Source organism: Neomonachus schauinslandi, chromosome 13 (genome assembly GCF_002201575.2).
Source record: "Neomonachus schauinslandi chromosome 13, ASM220157v2, whole genome shotgun sequence".
In the NCBI taxonomy this organism is placed as follows: domain Eukaryota; kingdom Metazoa; phylum Chordata; class Mammalia; order Carnivora; family Phocidae; genus Neomonachus; species Neomonachus schauinslandi.
This window is the reverse complement of record NC_058415.1, coordinates 60,830,734-60,840,646: the sequence shown is the minus strand read 5'-3', so window position 1 is coordinate 60,840,646 and position 9,913 is coordinate 60,830,734. Positions and strand designations below refer to the sequence as shown.

General features: G+C 39.2%; 1 protein-coding gene across 1 annotated transcript in view; it reads left to right on the top strand.

Moving 5' to 3' along the window:
* HEMGN (hemogen) overlaps positions 1 to 8,681 on the top strand; it is a 10,868-nt gene extending 2,187 nt beyond the window's left edge. Inside the window, exons 3-4 of the mRNA XM_021691392.1 lie at positions 4,711 to 5,796; positions 8,575 to 8,681. Coding sequence (XP_021547067.1) covers positions 4,711 to 5,796; positions 8,575 to 8,681 — 1,193 coding nt within the window. The remainder of the gene's footprint in view (positions 1 to 4,710; positions 5,797 to 8,574) is intronic.
* The last annotated feature ends 1,232 nt before the right edge of the window (positions 8,682 to 9,913 follow it).

Sequence of the window (9,913 nt, the reverse complement as noted above, 5' to 3'; positions counted from 1 at the left end):
AAAAAAAAAAAAAAAAAAAAAAAAAAAAGGAACCAAGTCTTCAAAGGTTAAATCTCTTGCCTAAAGTACGTAGCTAGTAAAGGGGTTGGAACAGAATTTTATTCCTGTTCTTTTAATTTTTTTAAAAGATTTAATTTACTTATTTGTCAGAGAGAGAGAGAGAGAGCACAAGCAGGGGGAGTGGCAGGCAGAGGGAGAAGCAGGCTCCCTGTTGAGCAAGGAGCCCGATGGGGGACTCGATCCCAGAACCCTGGGATCATGACCTGAGCTGAAGGCAGATGCTTAACTGACTGAGCCACCTAGGCATCCCTATTCCTGTTCTTTTTAAATAAAAGCCCCAGGCAGTTGAATTATATTGTAGAGAGGTCTGGTGTTCTATTACTCTGGTGATATAAACATAGAAGCATCTTTTTGGGAGCAGGAGATAACTTTGAGGAGAACTTCAAGTTAGTTTTCCACGCTTTCAATTAGTAAAATCCTAAATGAATGAGTGCGTTAACTCTCCATGGAGTAAACCATGGAAATAAGTGATGAAAGAGTTTAGGAGTTTTTAAATCTCCAAGCAAAATCACCTGTATGTAATCTCAGGGGGGGAGTACAAGACCATGATTATAAATGAGGCAGCTTCTAAGTGCATCCATTTAGAATAGGAGTATGAAAACAGAGGTACTTGGAGATGCTTGGAGATAGAAATAGGGAGTCCAAGGAGCCAACGTGCAACACCCATCTAAGCCAGAGTATCTCAACCTGGGCACTACTGATGCTGTGGGCAGGATAATTCTTTGTGTGGGAGGCTGTTCTGTGCATCGTAGATGTTTAGCAGCATCTCTGGCAGCTAGAAAGTAATAGCACTCCCCCACCCACATTGTGACAATCAAAAATGTTTCCAGACATTGTCAAATGTCTCCTGGCATGGGACATGGGGAGGGGGGTGATGAAGGGGCAAAATTGCCCCCAGTTGAGAACCACTCATCTGAACACTCTTGTATTATTATTGTTGTTGTTGTTGTTGTTGTTAAATTAGCAGTTAGATTTGCATTTCTTCATTGCTGCAAAAATGTTTCTTCCGACGGCAAAGATAAAATAGGTATACATATTTCCAGGCATCGTTTTAAAAAAAAGTACAACCTAGAAGTTTTAGCACTTTTCTGGAGAAAGGGCACCTATCACCCCAGTGGACTGAGTTACCAGCTATTCTGCTCCAGCACCAATCAGCTCACATATGATTGGTAAATAGGAGAATGATGTCAGTATAATATAGAAGTTGTATTGGTTCGAGATTTTTCCTAGTCAAAAGGGAATGCAATTAAAACTTTTGGTGGGAAAGGGAAAAGCCTTCAGCTTGGCTGCTGCATAAGCAGGGTCCTTTTCAGCCTGTCTCCAAGGCTCCTTCCCCAGAGGACAGGACTGGCCCTGCACAGCTCTCCACATGTAGGTTGCACTTGCCCAAGCCCTGTGCCCAGCCCAAGGGCAGCCCTGCTGGCTCAGAGCACCGCCAGCATTTGCATGATCTCAGCAGCTGAAAGCCTGCATTTACACTGTTGTTTTGTGTATTTTTGCTATGCCCCAGGCAGCCTTCAGCCAGGGTAAGCTGCCTGTCTGTACTACTCAATTTATCTCCCGGGTACCCATTATTGTTTTTGTTAGTGTTAAAAAGTTGCACAGGGGGTGCCTCCGTGGCTCAGTCGGTTAAGCCCCCAACTTCTGATCTGGCTCAGGTCTTGATCTCAGGGTTGAGGGTTCAAGCCCTGCATTGGGCCTACTTAATAAAAAAAAAGTTGCACAGGATTTGAGTCATTTGCCTTAACTCTATTTTTCCCCACAAGCACTGTACTTTTAGGGTATGATTTTGAAGAAAGGTTTTCCAGGAATTACGTTATATTATGTTATAGCAGAAACTTCTATACTCGAGTCCTGTGGCGGGTGACTCTATTGAAGAATATCCTATCAGCTCCCCTAATTCCATACTCTCCAAGCAATGTTCTGATCATTGCTTGGCTTCTCAAATACTTGCTACAGAGAAAGAATTACATTCATCTGTTAGTCCAAACATCCTCTGCTATGTGACTCTGCTTTTCTAATTGTTCACTTAGAAGTTGGTCTTTAGGTTTAATATTAGTCTCTCTGAGCTGGTTGATGAGTTCTATCCCTGATAAATGGAGTTAGTCTCAGTGTGCTGATAGAATTGGGTTTCTGAGCTTGCTGGGTTGGGGCGGGGGCAAGGCTGAAAAAGTCACTGAAGTAGATGACACCTTGGTGAGCCTCTTGGCAGCTGGCTGGCCATGCTCTTGTGACACATCTCTATAATATTGAGGGCTGTTCTTACTACAACATACCACACAGTGAAACCTTATTGGTTCCAGAGAGAAGCAGGGGAGTGTAATGGTTGAGAGCCCTGGCTGTTAAAGCCAGAATGACTAGATTTGAAGCGTGGCTCCCCCACTTCTAGCCAATTGGCCTTGAACAAGAAAGTGCCTCGGTTTTGTCATCTGCAAAATGGAGATAATAATAGTATCTGCCTCATAAGTGGATGATGTGAAGATTATACGAGATAACAGAGTAAGTAAATTGCTCAAAACAGTGCCTGGCTCATAGGAAGCCCTGTGCTTCCTGTATTGATATGAATACTAATTTATAGTTGAATAATTCATTCATCCAAGTTATTATATGCAATTCTTTTTTTTTTTAAGATTTATTTATTTATTAGAGAGAGCGAGAATGAGAGCGAGAGAGTACATGAGAGGGGGGAGGGTTAGAGGGAGAAGCAGGCTCCTCGCTGAGCTGGGAGCCCGATGCGTGACTCGATCCAGGGACTCCAGGATCATGACCTGAACCAAAGGCAGTCGCTTAACCAACTGAGCCACCCAGGCGCCCCTGCAATTCTTTTTTTAAAATTAATTTATTTACTTTTAGAGAGAGAGTGCATGAGTGGGGGGAACGGGTGAGGGGAAGCAGACTCCCTGCTGAGCAGGGAACTCAACATGGGGCTCAATCTCAGGACCCTGAGATTATGACCTGAGCCAAAACCAAGCACTGGATACTTAACCCACTGAGCTACCCAGGCGCCCTTATTATATGCAATTCTTTCAACAACCACCTGAAGTTGGACAGATACCATTTACTCCATTTTACCTGTGAAGAAACCACGGCACAGAGAGTTTAAATGACTTGTCCATGATCACATAGCTGATCAGTGAGAGTCTGGATTAAATTTTAGGCCACATAGATATATTTGCATCTTTTGAAAAACTACCATGAAGAACATGGAACATAACTCAGAATCCCTCAGATAGAGATCTACCTAACAAATTATTTAGGATTTAATATCTAGGATGAAGTAAGTGTTTCCCGAAAAAGTCACATACACCATCTTTTAAAAATCTGACAATAAGGACTTTATAAATTATCTTGTGTCCTTTGTTACTTGGAATGAAACTCTAAAATGCTGAAGTGTCATCCTATCATTTTTACACAACATTTTCTTCTATATTATTTTAATACTTATTTTTGACTGTCTTATTACATATGTAACTTTTTAAATTTATTTCAAACTGGTTTTTGTGAGGCAACCTTTAAAAAAAATTTAACTATGGAAATCTTCAAACATAAACAAAAGTAGAATAGGGTACCCATTTAAGTGTGCAAGGAATTACGAGCACTGCAGAAACATAAGAGCACTGGTTTTATCTAGTTTGCTAAAAGAAATACAAATATTTACTGTAAGAATATTCCCCCAGAAGTAATGAGAGTCTGAGACAGGCTGCGTTCCTCACCTAAAAGCATGACCCTCATCATAAATCCTGAGCAAGGAGAGCATTTCAGCCTGTGATCTCTAAGAAAAGGCTCCACAGAGCAGGTAGCCTGGAACAGAATTTCAATAGGTTTAGAAAAATGATGAAATGTTTATTTATAGTACCTCTTCCTCCCCCAAGCCCCCAGCCCATCTGCATTAGCCATCTGTATTTGGTTATGGTGGCAGTACCTAACAACTTGTCATTGGCCGCAATTTCCATGTGTATCCTTTTATCTTTTAGATCCTTCATCTAGCTATTAATTTGGAGTAGGTATAATATGGCCACTCATGCCTTTCCACCAGGCTTCTTTACTTCCAGAAATGGTTTTGCAGCTTTTGACCCAGCTTACAGTACATCTCATTTGACATGTATCGCGGCTATTTAGGATTCTGTACACAGGACGCTGAATTAGATAAGCAATTAGATATACATCTTCTGTCTACAGGCTGCACAGACAAGGAGCTGTGCCTGGATTGCAGATCTAGAAACACAATTGTATCCGTTTGCCCAGGGCATAGTGGGACTAACTCACACAGACTAGACCCAAAGAGACTACTGTATAAACCAGCATGCCAATCTATTCTTTTATAACATGAGTTATACTTTTCCCATAACCAATCTTTAAGTGTATGCTCTCAAACACACACATGCGCTCTACACTCACCAAGAAGATTCTGTGTGAGCCAGGTGTCAGAGACAAAAAGTCCCCGAGGGACATTTCATCTCCTGACAATGGAGAACATCTAGCACTACTCCTTCAATTTACAAACAAGGAGGTGGAGGCCTAGAGAGATTAAGCGATTTGTCCATGGTCTTGCAACACAGCAGGCAGCAGGAGACCTGGGGCTGTTACCGCAAAGCATTTCTTCCAATCCTGTAGCCCCGTTGCTGACACTAATTCTGATCTTCCACAGAGAGAAAAAATACAAGCGGCGAAGGACAGGAAAAGGAAATAAAAGAGGCAGAAAGAGACAACAAAATACAGAACCGAAGGAGGAACCTCAGTCACAATTTAAAAAGGACATGATGGAGAAAGCACTGGCACCTATGGAGAAAGAAACTGAACCGCCTAGGAGTATAACTGAAGTGCTGTCTCTGGTAGCCTCTCCCAAAAAAGTTGTGCTTGAGAGACAATTTTCTGCAGTGGATCAAGAATGCATTATACATCAGGAAAATTCTTCTGAGTTACAAGAAACAGTGGTACAAAACCATCCTTCTGAAACATGCCAAGATGTGGCTGAACCTGAAGCCCTCTCTCCTAAAATATGCCAAGAAATGGCTGTACTTCAAGGCCATCCTTCTAAAATGTGTCCAGATATGGCTGAACCTGAAGCCCTCTCTCTCACAATGTGCCAAGAAACAGCTGTATTTCAAAACCATCCTTCCAGATTGTGCCCTGATACGGCTGAACCTGAAGCCCTCTTTCCTAAAATGTGCCAAGAAACAGCTGTAGTCAAAGTCCTTCCTTCTAAAACACCTGAAGACATAGCTGACCTGGAAGGATGCTCTCTTGAAGCATTCCCCAAACCAGGTATGCCTAAAGGGTATGCTCTTGAAACATACCAAAAAAGAGCTGAACCTGAGGAATACAATTCTGAACCAGATCAAGGAATGGCTGAGGTTGAAAGCTTCTTTCCTAAAACAGAAGAAATAGTTGTGCCTAAAGACCTTTCTACAAAAACACACCAAGAAACAGTTGAACCTGAATACTTCTCTTATGAAACATACAAAGAAATTGCTGTGCCTAAAGCATCCTCTCATAACACAGTCCAAGAAATGACTGCTCCTGAGGAATATCCACCTGAAATATACCAAGAAACACCTGGGCCTGAGGATTGTTCACCTGAAATATACCAAGAAACACCTGGGCCTGAAGATCTTTCTACTAAGGCATATAAAAATAAGGATCTGCCTGAAGAATGCTTTCCAGAACCATACCAAGAAACAGGTGGGCCCCAAGCACACCAGGAGGATGCTAAGGATGTTTATACTTTTCCTCGAGGTAGGGTGTTTTATTGGGATAAGTCAGTGACACTGCCACTTACTGGGGTTTTATTCCCCATTTATAATTAGAGCACTAACATAGATACATCTCCCTCAGAGTGGTGATTTATAGCCTTCTTTAACAATCGTAGAGTATCTCCCGTTATCGCAAAGGATATCATTAATGTCATTAGCTAGTTTCAAGTAAAAAATGTTTTTCCCCCAACCAATGTCTGTTTGGCACATTTATGAAGAATTAAAAGAAAATAATTGAAAATATAAGTGTGTATAGTAGGTATTTGACATACTTTCCATTCTGGGAAGCTTTAGCCAGTGAAGTGAAATGAACCCAACATAAGATGAATTATGTACAAAATATTTTAAAGAACAATCAAGTTTAAATTAACAAGAAAGCTTCAGGAATACAGTTTTTCTTGAGAATGAAAATTCTCCAGCAAACTAAAAGCAAGTAACTTCAGGGTACAAGGTACCAAGGGAGTTATAAGTACAAAATATGATCCTGTTACCGAGGAACTCATTTTTGTAGGATTTATCAGGTTTGCCAAAACCCCTCTCTATTTCAATGTCTGTTCCTGAAAAGCTTTCTCCTAAGCATAACACTTTTAAGACAATGTGATCTTTCTTCAGTTTGACTTAAGCGAGAACCTCGATTCCCTTTGTACAATACCGTAGACAGTGTAAGGGCTGAATCTACCAGACCAGAGTTCTCCCCAGGGAATTGTTTTCTAAAGAAATCCCTCTGGTAGCTTATTTGTTCTTGTTGCTAAAAGATGAGTGCAACAAAAGCATGGGGTTAGTTGGGTTCCCACAGGTACAGGTTTTGAAGAAATACCTTGAAAAAATTAGAGTAAAAAGCAGACAGGTGAAGCATGGGCCTGCGCCGACAGGAGCCCCTGTGGGAGAAGCAGCTCTCATCCACACAGGGCACCGTTCTAAGAGGTTCATTCTTGCCAAGGTTAATGTGGGAAATTAATTCATGCTTTTCTTGTTTCGAGGTTTTGTCTGGCCAAACGAATGGAAATATGTACCCTTTTTACTGATTAGAAAATATTCATAATAATGAATTAGGAATGTTCATTATGATAAATGAGAGAAATATGTAAGTGAATATAGAGTAAGTCCACTCTAATACCATCTCCTATCTCTGATCCTCATCCGGAAGGTTGTTTTCCTTTGTTTTAACAAGTGAGACAGTAGAATACATCCTATTGTGTAACCTGCATTTTTTCACATACAATATATATCATGGCCATCTTAATGACATCTTTCATAACAGTTGTATGGTATGGTGTTATATGTGCAATAATTTGTTCAACCAATCTTTGAAATGACGAACATTTATGGCTGCCAAGTTTTACTATTATAACAGTGTTCAATGAACATCATTGGAAGTAACATTTATTGGGCACTTTCTATGTGCCAGAAACTATTAAACCTTTTGTGTGAATTATTTTATTCAATGTTAAAAGCCCTAATAGAAAAACAATATTATCCCCATTTCATAGATAAGGAAACTGAGGCACTGGAAGCTTAAGTTTGTCTGATTATATTCTTTGGATAAATCCCTAGAAATTGAAATGCTGGGCCAAAGTGTACCCACATTTAATGTTTGGATACATTCAGTCAGACTAACCTCCACAAATATTGTAGCAACCCACACAAACCAAGAGTTTATATGTGTCTTTCCTCTAGGCCCTTGCCAATACTTCATATGATTACATTTAAAAACTTTCCTGGGGCGCCTGGGTGGCTCCTTTGGTTAAATGTCTGACTTGATTTTGGCTCAGGTCATGATGTCAGGGTCCTAGGATTGAGTCCCATGTCAGGGTCTGCGCTCAGCAGGGAGCCTGCTTGAGGATTCTCTCTCCCTCTCCCTCTGCCGCTTCCCCTGCTCTTGCCCCCTCTTCTCTAAAATAAATAAATCTTTAAAAAAAATAAAAATAAAAAACCTTTTCCTATATGTTAGGTTAAAAAAAAACAAAACCAAACAACCGAATTGTTTCAATTTCCACTTTTTAAATGACTACTGCTACTAGGCATTAGTATTATCATGAATTTGAATTTCATGACTGTTATAAATTTGAATTTTTTCTTTTGAGACTAGCCTGTTCGAATTCCTGTTCCATTTTAAATTTGATTTTTTTGGATTGATTTTAAAAATCCCTATATAATAGTTATTAAGCTTTCACCTACATATAAGTTATAAATATTTTCCCTGTTGTTTTTGGTTTAACTTTATTTATAGTGGTTTTTGTCATCTACATGATAAGATTTTATTTATTTATTTATTTAAAGATTTTATTTATTTTTTGACAGAGAGAGAGACAGCGAGAGAGGGAACACAGCACAGGGAGTGGGAGAGGGAGAAGCAGGCTTCCCGCTGAGCAAGGCACCCGATGTGGGGCTCGATCCCAGGACCCTGGGATCATGATCTGAGCCAAAGGCAGACGCTTAATGACTGAGCCACCCAGGCGCCCCAATTTTTAATTTTTATTTATTCAAAACTGTCATGATTTTAATATTTAGTTATTCAAACCAGTCATTCTTTTCCTTTAAGGTTTCTGATCTGTGTTCTGCTTAGAAACGCCTTTCTAATCCTAAGATTATAAAAAACATTTTATTGTTCCTATAACACTTATGGTATTTTAATATTTAAATCTTTAATTCATCTGAAATTTGCTTCTGTGCAAGGTATGAGGTAGAGCGTTTTTTTTCTCTAGGTAGTCAATTGTTTCAATACCATTTATTGAACCTATTTTCATATTTTATTTTACAGAAGTGAGAGAAAAACCCAAAGCAGAAGAACCAGAGACACCAGCAATTCCAAACGTTCCTCAAGAAATTCATCCAGAAAATGATGTCTTTAGTTATGTTTTGTTTTAACAATGCTCAACCATCAATAGTTGTCCAACAAAATACACATCTTAATATATTATGTGTGTAATTTTCTCAAAACACTGTAGATCTCTACAATACTCATTAATATTTTAAGGATTTTTTTTCATGTATAGACTATATCTGGGAGAACGAAGGTGTTTTTTCAGGCTCTATTACGTAGATGATATCCTGCTAGTGTGTGCATGTGCGTGTGCGTGTGCATGTGTGTGTGTGTATATGTATATGTATATTGGGGTGAGGATAGTGGTGGGGAGAGACAGAAATGGGAAAGGGATGGCTGAATAACTGATCCCCCCCCTTAAGAACAAACCTTTCTTTGGTTAATTCCTTTATTTTAATTTATTTTTTCCTTGGTTAATTCTTAAAAGTAGAGAAAGTATTGTCTGAACACTTAAAATCTGGGGGAGTGATAGTTTTCTTGTAAACTTTGTTCACTTATCAATGTAACAATAGCTTCAACATTTTGTTCAGACTTGGTAGGCTTTTAAAGTTAATTTTAACAATTGTTCTGGGACTCCTTCAAAGATATTTTGAGGTGATGAGTGATGAATACAGTTTACTGGAGTGTTTGAATTCTGATTTTCTCTTTTTCGTTTTTAAATATTGTATTTGTGCAGAATGTATATTAAATCTTTATTACACGTTTCACCATTACCAGGGGTTTAATCTAGTCTTGTGAAGGGAATAAAACAGAATATAAATAATAGTAAATGCTAGTGTCATTTGAAGAGTAGATACAATAGAGGAAACACTCACTTTTTTTTTTGCTGGAGTGACCTAAAAAAATTACATCTTCAAGGAGCCTTGAAAGATGGAAAAGATTTGTACTGTAGGTGAGGATTGTGGCTTTATTGTATTGTGACACAGAGAAGGATGAATTCAGGACATATTCAAGAGAACTACATGCAAACTAGAGCTGATGCATGGTCCATGTGGAATAGCAGGCTAACAGGCTAAAAATCTCATATTATTAGAGTGGACAGAATTTTGCATACCTAAGAAGTATGTGTTAGATAATGTGGAACTAAGTAAGACTTTTGAACGATGCAGGTTTAGTATTTTAATAATATCTATCTGGTGATAATGGTCAGGGTTAGCTGAAAATGAAAGAGACTGGGGGCAGGAATAGGAGTTATTCTGGGTGGGAAGATATCTGAAAACTGCAGTTTTCCATCTATTAGTACAGAAGACTCAAAGTCAAGGATATTTTTACAAGT